Below are 15832 nucleotides of genomic sequence, written 5' to 3'. Positions count from 1 at the left end.
ACACGATCAGAAAAAACTAAGTTATATGCAAATTTTCTTATGGAACAAGTGCATTAAATATTTTCAAGAATAAAAATATTCTATCTTATTAAAATGATTTAACTTTCTCCCAAAATATAGTAGTTTAATATATATAAAGAAATAGATTGTAACATTTAGTCTAAAATACAAGACCGATGATAATTCGTTTCTTCTTTTATTCATTTTTCTTAAAAGCATTGACCATAAAAAAATTATGATTGTAAATGCAAATCTACTTAATATTTCATTTGTATACAGAACTATTATAAAACGTTTTTATACATTTGTCCGATTAAATCATACCGAATAGCTATATATCTCTGTTTGTATAACTTAAAAAAATGAAAAAGTTTATATTGTCTGAATCAGCGCATAGAAAATAAATTTATTGACTAAATAACATGTATTTTCCATCTCATATTATTGATTTTTTTGAAACAAGTACATTTATTAAAATAAGTAATTATTTACTTACAATTTTTAAGGCAAAATAATACATTAAGACTAAAATATCATTGTATTTTATTTATGGGTTAAATCAGTTTCTAGTCTATATAAAATTTCACTATTTTGTTTTAGTCTATATAAAACATTTAGTCAACTTTTAGTCTCTATAATTTTAAGTTTTTATTTTTGTTTCCTGGTTTAAAATGAACTCTTATGTAAAATTCAAATATTTGAATAATTTTTTACAATAATATTCAAGACGTATTTAACAAATTTCTTATCAAAATTTAGTAATTTTTAACAATGGACGAATTAAGTAAGATTTTTTAAGCTTTTGACACGTAAACATTTATATTTAGTTTATCACTTGTTAAAAAATTCTAATTTTTTGAGATGTTTTTTTATAATATCATAAACATTACAATTTTTTTTTATATAACTCTTCTTTTTTTATTTTTATTATTTATCCACCTTATATTTGCATGTATGTTAATAAATAAGGATAAAATTGAAAAAAAATGTTGTAATATATATCCATATTTATATAATACATATTTACAAATCTTTTTTTTTTACTAAAGTAACACACAACACTATAAGAAAACACTAAATTTATGATCAACTTAAAAAAAAAATGACTGAAAAAACTCCTAACAAATTACTGGCCAAAAAGGTCATCATAGATATTAAAATTCAAATTTGTTGTTTTTAGTGGCTGAAAAAAGTCATCACAAATCAATTTTTTTTTTTTGCTGATTGTAACATTTGTGGCTGCAAAAAACGGTCACAAAATTGTTGGAGAAAAAAGTAATTTGAATTTGTGGCGACCAATACCCTTACAACGTTCTTGATTAATTGAAAATATCAGCATAATTTTGTAGCGGCATATACCTCGCAAATGCCCTCTTTTTCTTCCTATATATATCACTCTTACTCTCATTTCTCATATTTACCTTCTCTAAATTTTCTATCCATCTTCTCTCTAAATTTTTTCTCTACAAATATTTTTCGTCAACTTTTATTTTTCTCCAACATTTTTATTCTACTTCCATAAGTCTTTTTTTTTTATGTTTTGTTTTCTAATGTTATTTTTTATTTAAAATCATTTATTTTATAAATATTATTTAATTTTCATTTTGAGAGTGGTGTTATTCAGTTGATTGCGAAGAGTTGTCATTTGTTCGTAAACTTCAAGTTAGACACTACCCTGCGTCAAATTAATATGAAATTCATTTCAAATATAGATTTATAAGTTATATAATTATTATTAAAAAAATGTTATATGGTTATAAATTATTATAGAGCGTTAATATTTTATTTTAGAATGTATTATTTTTAAAATTGGTTATAATATTATTTTTAAACTTTAATGTTAGTAAGATTAGTTAAAAAAAAAAGGGTTAGTAAATTATTTAAATTGTAAATTTTTACTCAAATAGTTATTTTGAAATCTTTTATTTTATTTGGTAGTAATAATTTAATTAATATTAAAATTATATTTTTGTTTTTATATATAATATAATATTTTTAATATTAATTTCAAATTTTATAATTCTTTTAATAAAATTACGCATTTGTGGTGGCTTAAACTCTCTCAAATGGGACAGTTTGTGACCGTTTTAACCCTCATAAATTGTGATTTTTTCATCAGATTTAACCTTTATGGCGGCCTAAGTCTAAAATTGTGGATGACTTTTCTGTCATAAATTTGTGAAGACTTAGGGCCTCACAAACGGTAACCAACAAACAATTTATGTGGTCGTTTTGACCGCCACAAAATTCTGTAACTAAGTTATTTGTGACTGTCTTAGGCTGCCACTACTTTGTCTTTTGTTGTTATTGTTTTTTCTTCTTAGTGGGAACTTTTGACTGCCACAGATGAAGTTTTTTTTTAGTGCATGTGGTGCTCTCTACACGTAAACACTCTCCAATTAATCTTTTGCAAAAATGAAAGAAAAGTTTGCTTATCTCGAGAGAAAAGAGGGTTGTTAGGAAGTTGAGAGATTTTAATTATGTCTTACTAAGTATAAAAATGGGTGTGGAGGTTGATGGGCGTGAGTTATGGTTTAAAGTATTAGTTAAAAATATTGTCGGGTGGACAACGTGGTATCTTGGAGATCCAAATGAGATTTTAGTTGTTGGAAGAATTTAAATTCTATTTGTGATGGAAGCTTAAGTTCCTCTCAAAGTGTCACTCTTCTTTTGACGTGGTATGGCTAATCGACTCCCTACAAAGATTAATTTGGCTAAGTGTGGCATCCTAGATAGCAACAACATTTGGTGCGTTGGTGGATGTAAACATGAGGAGGAAACGATGCAACATTTACTCCTTCATTGTTAGGAATTTGAAAACGTATGGTCAAACCTAATGGGTTGGTTAGGTGTCCTAAGTGTTAGGCAATATGGAGTGTTATCTCATGCTCAACAATTCGAGGAACTATTTTCTAATAGTAAGTAAGTAACACTTAAAGTTCAGGTTATATATGATTGGATTGCGTTTAAATAATTTGGAAATAATGTAAATATCACATTTTAAATCAAAACGAATGTATGGCCGGCTCAAAGCAAACTAAAAAAGTTCATATTTGAATTAATTCATTGGTGGAATATCTATTAGTTTATTTAAGTAATAGTGATCCTTGTTGTCGTATTTTATTTGGATGTTTTTGTATTTGATTTAATGTTGGACATCAATGTTCATTGGATGGACTCATTTACAAGTAGAATCCACTAAATTTTATTATTATTATTATTATTAAAGAAAGAAAATAAAAAATAAATAAATAAAAGGAATATGGTAATTTATTGGGCTTGGCCCATGTGAAGGAAAAAATGGGATTTTGAAATCCAGTAAAGAAAAGAAAATGGAATAGTGCCGCAGAAGAAAAAAAAAAGGAATAGAAAATGAAAATTGTGACGGCAACAGAAAAGGAGAAGAAAGTTGAGTTTCGGTGGTAACATGTATGTAGCAAACTTGTTTCGTTTTATCTACAATTTTAGTATGACATTTATGACGCTAAGTCTGTTCTTTTAATTATATAGTGTTAATAGTTTTACCTTATCTAAGAGTTAGTTTGAAATATCCACTTTAGTGGAAGATTGTTTGTTATTTGTTTGATTTCCACCTTTAATGATGGCTATTGTCAATTGATATTCTCTAGTGTTAATAGTAAAAATCTGGTGTACCCATTAATTATTATAATGAAAGACTTTACTATATTAGATCCCATGATTTTTATTCTCTCAATTTAATGGGAATTTTCTATGTTAAAAATTATTTTTGTCTCATAATTAATTTTCTGTCAATTGTTGTTGCTTTGCGGAATTGTATTTTCTATTTGCCCATTTATTTGCACAGATGGAGAAAAATATTATACATTATTAAGATAGTTATCTCTAGATTTACCCAACAAAGTGGTAACTAGAGTCTGGTTAGTTGGTTTGTGCATTTAAGTGGAGGAGAAAAATAAAAGTCTGAATATGATTAAGTTTAACTCTTCTAATTACACACTTTAGAAGATTCTCATGGAAGACATATTACACAATAAAGATTTGTATGATTCTATTGAGGGTGACAATGCTAAACCCACAGATAAATCTAACACTGACTGATGGAAAATGAATAGAAAGGCAGTGACCTTGATTAGACATAAGTTGGATTTGAGTACATTCACATGTTGAAACTAAAATAGATGCTAACAAAATGTGGGAGAAATTAAAAAAGTTGTATGAATGAAAGGATGTGCAAAATGAATCATTCTTGATTCGAAAGCTGGTGAATATGAAATACAGAGATGGATGAAATTCCTTATGAAAGAAAAAAGAATAGTTTCACAGAAAAAAGAAAATAAAGAAAATAAAAGTTGTGACGACAACAAAAAAGGAGAAAAAGAAAATTGAGTTATGGTAGTAATAGGTGTAACAAACTTAATGTTTCGTTTAGTTTAGAATACTCATTTTAGTGCAATATTATTTGTTATTTGTTTGGTTTTCACTTTTTGGTGATGACTATTGTTGATTGATATTCTCTAGTGTTATTACTTAAACTCTAGTATATTCATTAATTATGATAGTGAAAAAATTTACTAGACTAGTTCCCGTGTTTTTTATTCTCTCAATCTAAGAAAAGTTTTCTACGTTAAAAATTGTGTTTGTCTTATATTTAATTTTCTGTCAATTATTGTTATTATGTGAAATTATTTTTTTGTTTGACCATTTATCTGCACATGTGGAAGAAAAATATTATATATTTATCTCTGATTTTTTTCTAAAAAGTCTAAGATTAAAGTTGTAAAATGTACTTTTAATTATTTTTATCGTATCTTATGCTTTGAATAATTCTCTTTTTATTTATATCTCGCTATTTTTTTTTTGTGTGAAAAGCATCCTCCAATATTTCTTTGTTTTTATTTATGACGATGATCGTCCAATAATGGCACGTATCTTTTTCTGTTTCCACATGCTTTAGATTTACTTTGGCATGGCATCTTTTTTCTTTTTCATTCTTATTAATGTACCAAAAGAAAAAGAAAAAGAAAATAATAATAATAATAAAAAGAACTGAGGAAAGATAATCCGATGAGTGATTCCTATTCCACTTGACCAATCTTGTTTCTTACGTATTCGTTTGTTCAAAATGGAACGAAAATTTGATATGTGGCCACTGTTTCTCACCTACAGGGGATCTAAACATTATTTCTCTAAATTTAACTGTTTTTACAGGTTTAGTATTATATTAAATATAAATGAATCCGCGTTGTTGCAACAAAAAAAGAAAAGCGTTGGTAATTGCATATACGTAACAAATATTATGAAAAGAGAAGTTATAAATACCGGACGAGTTTTCTGACTGAGACCCAAATTAATGAAAATAGCAGCAACACTCGATAATATCAATCCACAACCTATTGCTCGAAATCCTGTAATCAATACAACATGTATCCATAATTTATTTTAAGAAATTTATCCGGGACATCTACAATTTGAAATTGAAATGTTTAGTATATCTATTTTTCAAATTAATAAATATTTTTATAAATTAAGGAGACATTTGTTGACTTTCGTATGTTCAAAAAATATTATTTTGTAAAAATAATATAATTTCACTGTTTATATATTATATACTATTTTTTTACGCTATTTCGTAAAAAATGTTTAATATTAATAATATTTAATTAATATAGATTGATACATCTGTTAAAAAATATGTTTTTTTTTTAAATTAATTATTAATTTAAAAATTAGATATATTGGTACATATCAAATTGATACATGTACTGTATAATTTTTCTTTATTTAACTTTTTCTAAACTAAGATATCACCAATTTATATAATTAAGAGTAGGAATCAAATCAAATATTTTAACTCTAATTTTCAAGTTTTTTTTTGTTGAGATTTTAGACGTTTTGACTGAGTTTGAACTCGGAAGCTCACAATTATATGAATTAATTATAGTGAAATTTATCGTGTTTTTAAATAAATAATATATATATATATATATATATATAATCCTCAAATATATATTATACTATATATCTTGCTTGGTTTAAGGGTTTGGTAGTGGAAAAAAATGTAGATCTTAGATTTGAAAGATTTTAGTTTAAATTTTGCTACTACTCTTAGAGAAATTTAAATATATATTTTTATAAGTGTAGATCTTAGATTTGAAAGTTCTTAGTTTAAATTTTGCTAGTACTCTTAGAAAAATTTAAATATATATTTTTATAATTGTTTTTGAGTTCGAAGGTATTTCTTATTGTAGATGAACCATCATCAATTTTTTTTTAAAAAAAAAAAACCCGCAGGATGTATCTCCTTTTTAACTCTTATAAAAAATGAAAGTTTGAGCATATTTTGCTAATTAAAAAGATAAAAGTGAAGAAATATGGTTAAGATGTAAATCCACATATATTAAGTTTTTTAATTGAGAAATAGTTTTCTTTAACAGAAAATTGAGAGTTAAAATATAGAAATTGAAGCAAATAAAAAACTAACCTTGAAACGTTTCCCATGGATAAACGATGCCATCATTGTTCATGTCGAAGAATGCAACGTGTTTTCGTAGAACATTTTGATCTTGTTCTGTTTTGCAAATTAACATAAGAACAAAAAATAAAGTATCAAATTAACATAACACAAGAAATTAAATACATGGTAGGTATAGAGGGGTTCTATAAAAAGAGAAAAAGAAGAAATATAAATAAAAAAACACAAAAAGGTTAAGATTTTCACATACCCTCTTGTTTGTTGTTCCTAGAAGATGAGGGTGCCATAGAAATTTGATAGAAAATGTAGAATGATGAAAAGAAGTAGTTGGGAGAGGAATTTTTCTTTTGATAAATGGGAGGCAAGTAGTTATGTTATGATTATGATGATGTCGATGTCGACCATATATATAGAGATTAAGTGAGTTATGATTAATGATATGATTAAGATGATGGTGAGAACCGTTTCTAGACGATTAATACGATATTGGTTATTAGAAAGCTTTGCGTTTGATAATCAAACTTTGATTCTTTGGTTTTTCTTTTCGAACCAAATTCTGTCTTTATTAAAAAGCATTAGTTTTTTTTTTTTTTATAATAAATAAGGTAGAAAATATTTATTTATTTAATATTTATAAATATATTTATATTTATTTTTCTCAAATATCTGCACCACCACATCACCCAATTTACTATTAGAATTGGAAATTGAATTCCCATTTTGGCTCTTGACGAAAATTAGTTTCACCGTTTCAATTCATATATATAAAATAAAAAATTATATTTATTATATAATTAATATAATAAAATAGTAATTCTTACATGATAAAAAATAAAATTATATATTTTTAAAATAAAATAAAATAATATTATATTTTTTATTTAAAGAAGATTAAACTTTATAATATATAATTAAATAATAATTAAAATGAATAAGTGTATATATATGTAAAACATTGTAAAAATACTTATTTTATTAATGTGATGGATTTAGGTGTGGAATAGATATAACACCATATTTTTGCACTCGTCTCCAACATAAAATATTGCGGAAAAGTTTGCATTTAAATCCGTCTTCGATCAAAGTGAATTTTTCTTTTTTTTTTAATCAAATTTGGAGTTGGTTTGGATGGGTAATTGTAGACACAAGGTATGTTGTCACTCATAAGAAATTTGAGGGTGTTCGAAAATGTGACCAAATAGAATTTTCAAATTTTTAGAGATACCAAAAACTTTTTTCTTATTAAATATATATATTAGACAAAAGTATTTTAAAAAAATTATATAATATATAACATAATTTAAATAAAAATACTCTCTTAAAATATTTTATTATATTACAGTATGGTGTTCTTTTATATTCTAATATAAATTAAATATTTTATATATTTTATCTAGTAGAAAGTTCCAACTCAAAGTTCAAAACATTTTAAAAAAACAAAGCATATGTCTTTTCACCATTAAAAAACATTAATTTTGCCTCGGCTCTTTTACTTTACTAATTTCTGGCCCTGCTTTCAAGAGAAACTGATCAGAGAGTTGACATTGGTGAAATATATTTATTGCTATTTTTATTGTATGCCACGCGTGCTTTAAATGTAAAAAATAATTTTCTTAGTATTTTTCGTTTTCATCCACTTTATTAAATATTCTCCTTGTATTATAATAAATTATTTCTGTCAGAAACCAACAATCAAAATTAATCACATGAAATTAAAAAAACAATATATAAAAAATCTATATATTATATAGGTGGATTTTTTTATTTATATATCCTTTTTTTTTTCAAATATATCAAATTGTCACACTTTAAAAAAATAATACTAAATTGTCATACTTTTTGACATTAATAGATTATCGCATGTCCACCCAGCAACTTCTTGAAGATTTTTTATTAATATAACTTATTTTATTATTATTATTATTATTAATATTAATATAATTTTATTTCATTTTATTTTTATTTTATTAAATAAATGATTTTGTAATTGCAAAAAATAGAAAGAAAAAAAAAATTTGTACATCTAATAGATGGTCGCATTCTGGGGATGCGACCTTCTATTGAATTAAAAAAAGAAAAGCCTTTAGGAAGTCGCTGGGTGGGCATGCGATGATCTATTAGTGCAAAAAAGTAGGATAATTTAGTATTATATTTTCAAAGTGTGGCAATTTGATATATTTGAAAAAAAAAGGGATATACAAATAAAAAAACCTATATAAGTTGTTCAAAAAATTATCATTCATCAAAAATATTTAGGACGAAATTGTGTTCTTTTAAGATAAGGTAAACTTAATTATTCATTGAATATTTATAAATACATTTATATTTGTGTCATAAATAACACTAGCCGAAGTTGAACCTATAAATTTATCATATTTATATTTATTATTTTATTAAGTTAAATATATTTTTTTTTTTAACTTGTATTTGATTGTTTCTTTCTTTGGTTTTTTTTTTTTTTTCTGAAGCAGATTCTTTATTAATTAAAAAGAATTAATTTGTATAAAAAAACATAAATTTGCCTCTATATTTTTTACCTCTGCTTTAGAGAGAAACTGATTAGAAAAAACTAATTACATTGGTGTAACATAACTATTGCTATTTTTTATTGTAAACCATTGAGTGCTTTAATTGTAAAAGATAATTTTCTAAACATTTTTCGTTTTCATCCACATTTATCAAAAAAATTCATTGTATTAAAATAAATAAATTCTTTAGGAAACCAACGATCAAAATTACAGAGTTAAGAGTGTATATCGACAAATTATACATATGAGTGTCAACGATGCAGTTTAGATCGATTTGAAGATAAAAAATTATCTAATTTAATAAAATATTTATTATTTGGATCAATTTTCAGTTAATCAAAATTATATTTTATAAAATTTGATTTTACAGTTAACATTATAAAACTACATTAAAGTAACAAATTTAAAGTAAAATATTATATATAATATACTAAAATTAATATTGCAGAATAATATTAATCAATTATGGTAGAAATATATAAAACAGTAATAAAAATATATCAAATTAAACATATAAATACTATTAAAAATAATTAAAAGTTTAATATCTCATACTAATAAAAAATAAAAATAAAAATATTGAAATTTATATATAGTTTGTTTTGATTTTTAAAAATGAATTCAAACACACTCCTAATTATGGATACCCTTGAATAGTGGAAGGGGAGTGGCACAAATTATGGGTTTTGCATGTTACCCCAAAAATACATAATTTCATTAGTGTTGTGAATAGATCTTGTTGGCGAAACAAACAAATTGGTTATTTATATCTTTGTGTTGTGAGTCAAACCTATATTAAGGCTTTATTTAATAAAATTAGTTCATAATTTATAATTGAGAGTTATTTGATATAATTAATTGATAACTTAAATGTATTTTATAAAGAAGTTTCTCTTACGAACTTATAATTTATTCTAATAAAATACTATTTTCAATAGTGTTTAAATTTCTAACTTATAGTTTTTTTTTAATAATATTTTTATCTATTTATAATTTTATTATTTTAATTTAATTATTTTGTAATTTTGTTAAAATTAAATAACTATCTCACTTACTCGTCACTAGAATACTCTTTGGCTAATATGTTATTCGTTTTTTCTCGACTATTATTATTTGTACTGATCCATTCATTTTATTTTAATCCTCGCTAAAAACTGTTAAAAAAATGAACTCTCACACTATCTGGTATCTCATTGAAGGAAGATCATACATGTCTGTATTACTCACTTTCTTCTCTTACATATTATTTGGATGTATTAAAATATTGGATATATAATTTAGGACTATTTGGGGCTGAACACAAAATTGTACAAGAGTAATTGTTATGTTATATAGTTTTTTTCCTGACATGGTTGAACAAATATGTTTACTTGGGATGAAATAAGAACAGTTGCAATAAGTCAAGGAGAAAGACAGATTGGGATCGATATTAGCTATTAACTAATTTATAACTTAATTTTATCAAATAGAGTCTAAAGTTCTATTAGGCAAGACAAATAAACGGGCTTATAACTTATAGTTTGCAGTTGATAAACTATAAGATTTGTTTGATAATAGTCATTTAAAAATGTAGAGATTATATTTTATACATTTTTGAGTAAGCTACTCTAAGTAGCTTTTGAGCTTAAAACTGATAACTTATTATTTTTTTCACCAATTTTACTTTTATTATTGTAACTAAATTTTTTTACCTTTATAATTCTTACCAAGTCCCCCGGTGTGTGGGTGGTGACTTCAACTTTGTTATCTCCTCAGATTAAAAGTGTGGTGGTGTTCATGTTAATCAAGCCTTGTGTAATGCATTCTTTGATTGTTGTCAACTCATCGACCTTGGTTTTTTAGGCTCTCCTTTCACTTGGACAAGAGGTCAAGTAAATGAACGACTTGACAATTTTTTTATTTAATGCAAGTTGGTGCGAGTTAACGTGACACACTTGCCCATACCTTCATTGAATCATTGTGTCTTGTGGCTTCACACTCAATTGTGTAGAAAAGACAATGGTACAAGCTACTTTAAATTCATTGGAGCTTGGGTGGATCATCTTGATTTCAAAATTGAGATTTCAAGGTCTTGGAAAGAAGAGTCTAACAGGAGTCAAAATATTGATAGTACTACGGCAAACCTCAAGATTTGGAATAGAGACTTTTTGGTAATATTTTCAACAAAAAAAAATCATTAGGAGACTCAAAGACATGAATCAAGTTTTTCAAACCAACTCGAATGATAAACTTAATATTCCGAGGAACAAGCTTTGGAAAGAGTACAACACTATTGTTCACTATTAAGAGTCTTATTGGTACCAACCGACTTGTAGTAAGTGGATTGCTCTTAGTGACCAGAAATCTAGTTACTTTCATATGTCAACTTCGAAATGTAGAAGATGTAATAGAATTTTCGCTCTCAAAGATCAAATGAAGAATGTGTTTATGATGAGGATCAATTAAAATATCATGTCATGAAGTTCTACAATGCGCTCTACTATTCTAACAGAGACTTAGAGTGCCCTTTTCACACTAAACTAACTTCCCCATGATAAAGCTCAATGATCAAGCCCCACTCGTGAGACAAGTGACAATGGAGGAAACTAAAAGTGCTTTTTTTAGTATAAAGATTTTCAAATATCTAGATCATGATGGTTTCCACCTCATTTTCTTTAAAAGCTAGTGGGATTTGGTGGTGAATATCTCCATAGACTTATCTTGAAGTATTTTAATGATCCTGCGAAGATAGGGACAGTGAACCAAATCTTCATTACTCTTATTTCTAAGTGTGATGTTCATATGAAGATGTCTCAAATTCGTTTGCTTTGTGTAATGTGACCTACAAGGCAATTACTAAGACGGCGACTCAAAAATTGAGGAATATTCTTCCCTAAGTGGTGGACCATACTCAAAGTAGTTTCATTCTTGGGCAATCTACGGTGGACAATATCACGGTGCTTCAAGAATACATTCAATCTATGAACAATATGAAATGAAATATGGGCTATATGATAATAAATCTTGACTTGAAGAAGGCTTATGATAGATTGGAGTGAAACTTTATCTCTAACACTCTGTGAATCATTGACACTCCTCTTACTTTAAATACGTTGATTGAACATTGCATCTCTTTTTCTTCCATGTGCATAAATTGTAATGGGGAAAAACAAATGCTTTTGTCTCATCCCTTGGACTTAGACAAGGAGATTTGATTTCCCCTTATCTCTTTGTGCTTGCCTTAGAGAGATTAGGACATAAATTTTTTGATTTAGTTAACTCCAATGTTTGAAAACCTCTTAGCGTTGGTCGTGGAAGTGCTTCAAAAATTTCTCATGTTTGTTTTGCAGATGATATTGTCTTACTTGTCGAAGCTTTCATAGAGCAAGCTCATTTGGTACATGAGACCTTACAGGAATTTTGCTTGAAGTCTGACCAAATGTTGGTGTAAGCCATAACGTTAATCATATAGATTAATTATTATTCATATCATGAAATTAAATCATATATCTATTTTTGCTTATTCATACAAGACACCATTTATTATGTTATTAATCGTATAATATAATAAAGTTCTTAGATTAGATAAATTTGTTTAATAGAACATCAAGTGTGACTTAATCGTTAGACCCTATTGAACATTAGAACATTATTCTTAAAGTATCCACTCTCAAAATATTATTGTTAATTAGAACGACAATAATACATCGAGACTATTATGTGATAGACTAATGACCACATATCACAAGTCATGGATATGAGATATCAAGTCATCACATATGTATACATATTATGAGTAAATTTATATTACATTGATCCGTCATAAGAATACTACATAATTGTTGTTTAAGTGTCATTAGTGAGATTCTCATGTGATCATAGTGAGTAGTCGTTTGACTTAAAGTCACTATGATCTCTATATGGAGAGTTGTATGGTTTAAGGTCATCAAATGTTTGTCTGTAACATGACAATCATAAAAGTGGCTATAAGGCATGCAATAAATCATGTGGAGGGGTCTGAGTGATGTAGATAAAATTTGTCTATCCTACATAACAGAAGTCATGTCTTGGGTCACTTGATATAGTGAAATTGTGGAAATGCATGACAATAATGGTCCAATATTTGATATTGAGTCCATTGGTTTTACGTGACTACTCTGTATCGAGAAATAAATAATTGAACATTACAAGATTGACACATATTGTAACTTACGTTCAATTAGACATTTAAACGAACGAACAATTATTGCACAATAAATAATGGTCGTCGATTTTCTCACGATATGAGTAGCAATGATTCGTTGCTAGGTGTCAACCATTGTTTACAATATTTATATTATATAAATTATATATAATATTTAATATTATTACAATTTCAGTGAGAATCTATAAGAGTCACACACATAGAATATTGACAGCGGAATGAAATATTAAATTAATGTTTATATATGTTTTTGATCCCTATAAATATCAATCGTTTTAATTTTAGTCCCTATAAATTTTATTTATTTATTTACATCCTTGTAATTTCAATTATTTTTTAAAAAACATCCTTATTTGTATATTTTAATTAAAAAATATTGATGAGACAAATATTTGATGATATGGCGCATGATGATTGTATTATTAATGATGATTGGAAATGTTTTTAAATTTAAAATTAAATTCATTTCATTAAAAATCAAAACTAATTAAATAATATAAAAAATTTGGTCATCTTCATCTTCAACCCTAAAAACTCAACAATGTTCATCCTCAACCTACATATTCTAAGATCTAGATTCAAATTAAACTCATTCATTTTCCCACAATCATTCATCTTTAATGTGTGGTACAAAATATATATTTCTATCGATTAATTTGGTCTCATTATTAATTAATTTAATTGAAAAAATATATATAAACTTTTTGTAAAAATTAAAATTAATTTTTTTACGTTTTACAAGAACTAATTTATATCTTGAGCAATTAATTACTCAACCGTTAAAAATTAACGGTATGAAACATTATAAACTAAAACAAAAAATATTTATATTTTGTAAAGACATAAATATAATTTTTTATTTATTTTACATGAACGAAAATCAAATTTCTTATATTTTATAATAACTAATTGTATATTTAATTTTTTTCGTCGAGACAATTAAATATTTTTTATTCAACAGAAATTCAAAAGTCGACATTTATAATTTTCTTCTCAATTATACACTACAAAATATTTTTTTAGTCAAAAAAAAGATTGGGTTAGGTGTCAAATTTCCCGTCCAAAATCTTCTACATTATTCACACTTTTTCCTTTGTAATAAATTAATAGGACCCTAATCTATTCCATTAATTGCATTGCATGCATGATACGCAATCGCAACCTAACAAGCGATCCTTTCCATTTTAGGATCATTCGGATAAGTCTCAATGTAGATTCTAAGTCAAAAAATTAATCAGTTATATTACTAGCGCATATGTTCCGTACAATGCACATAATAAAATACTATTTGCTATTGAAACTTATATTTAAAAAAAATATTAATCAAAAGTATATTGATGAAAATGAACCAAACTCTTAAAAAGTATTGAGAAGTAGTTATGATGTTTTACATATTTTTCAATTTTTTGTTTATGATTGGATTTTTCTGTTGGGTGGGTTCACTCCCCAAGTGGAACCCACTAGTTTTATTAGTATTAGTATTATTAATATTATTATTATTGAAAAAAAAAGGGTATTATTGGACTAGGTCCACGTGAAGGAAATAAAAGGGATTTAGAAATCCTAAGAATTAGTAGAACGAAAGAGAACGGCAGCCATAGAAGAAAAATAAGGGTTTAGTTCCGGTGGTGGTAACAGGTATGTAGCAAACTTGCTCCGTTTGATCTACAAATTTATTATGTTATTTCTACCATTGAGTTTGTTATTTTAATATACAGTTTGAGTAGTTTTATCTTCTCTGAGAGTAACTTTGGCATACCCACTTTAGTGGAAGGTTGTTATAAGGTTGTTATTGTTGATTGATGTTCCCTATTGTTATTAGGAAGACTCTGGTGTACCCATTAATTACTATAGTGGAAGTTTTACTGGACTAGGTCCCGTGGTTTTTATTCTCTCAATTTGAGGAAAGTTTTCCACGTTAAAAATTGCGTTTGTCTCATATTTAATTTTCTGCCAATTATTTTTGCTCTAAAATTGTATTTTTTGTTTGGCCATTTATCTGCACATGTAGGGGGAAAATATTCCGCATTATTGAGATATCGCTAATTATCTCTGGTTTTTTCCCAACAAAGTGGTATCTAGAGCTCGATTATTTGATTTGTGCATTTAAATGGAGGAGGAAAATAAAGGTCTCAATATGATTAAAATCAACTCTTCTAATTATACACTTTTGAAGACTCTCATGGAAGACATGTTATACAGTAAAGATTTGTATGATCATATTGAAGGTGACAATGCTAAACTTGCAGATAAATCTGATGCTGACTGGAAGAAGATGAATAGAAAGGCAGTGGCGTTGATCAGACAGTGGTTGGATCTTAGTGTGTATCCACATGTTGAAACTGAAATAGATGCTAACAAGATGTGGGAAAAATTAAAAGAGTTGTATGAACGAAAGAATGTGCAAAATAAAGCATTCTTGATTCGGAAGCTGATGAATATAAAATACAAAGATGGGGATTCAATGGCAGAGCATATGAGTATTTTTCATAATACAGTGAATCTGTTGACAACTGCAGAAGTTAAATTAGATGATGAGTTGCAAGCGTTGTTATTGTTGAGTTCCTTGCCTGATAATTGGGAAGTCTTTGTTGTGACGTTGACCAATTCAGCTCCAAGTGAAAAGTTGAAAATGTCAACAGTTAAAGAGAGCGTGTTGAATGAAGA

The 15832-nt window shown here is 26.4% G+C and overlaps 1 protein-coding gene across 1 annotated transcript in view; it reads right to left on the bottom strand.

Moving 5' to 3' along the window:
* Positions 1-6976, bottom strand: part of LOC101489951 (probable peroxygenase 4) — an 8664-nt gene extending 1688 nt beyond the window's left edge. The window contains exons 1-3 of the mRNA XM_027333603.2: positions 6705-6976; positions 6464-6550; positions 5188-5387 (exon numbers count right to left, since the gene is read on the bottom strand). Of these exons, the coding sequence (XP_027189404.1) occupies positions 5188-5387; positions 6464-6550; positions 6705-6741 (324 nt within the window). The 5' untranslated portion in view covers positions 6742-6976. The remainder of the gene's footprint in view (positions 1-5187; positions 5388-6463; positions 6551-6704) is intronic.
* Positions 6977-15832: the final 8856 nt, after the last annotated feature.

The sequence above is a fragment of the Cicer arietinum genome, chromosome 4, assembly GCF_000331145.2.
Source record: "Cicer arietinum cultivar CDC Frontier isolate Library 1 chromosome 4, Cicar.CDCFrontier_v2.0, whole genome shotgun sequence".
NCBI lineage: Eukaryota > Viridiplantae > Streptophyta > Magnoliopsida > Fabales > Fabaceae > Cicer > Cicer arietinum.
Note: the sequence above shows the minus strand (reverse complement) of the source record. Positions and strands in the feature narration are given on the sequence as shown.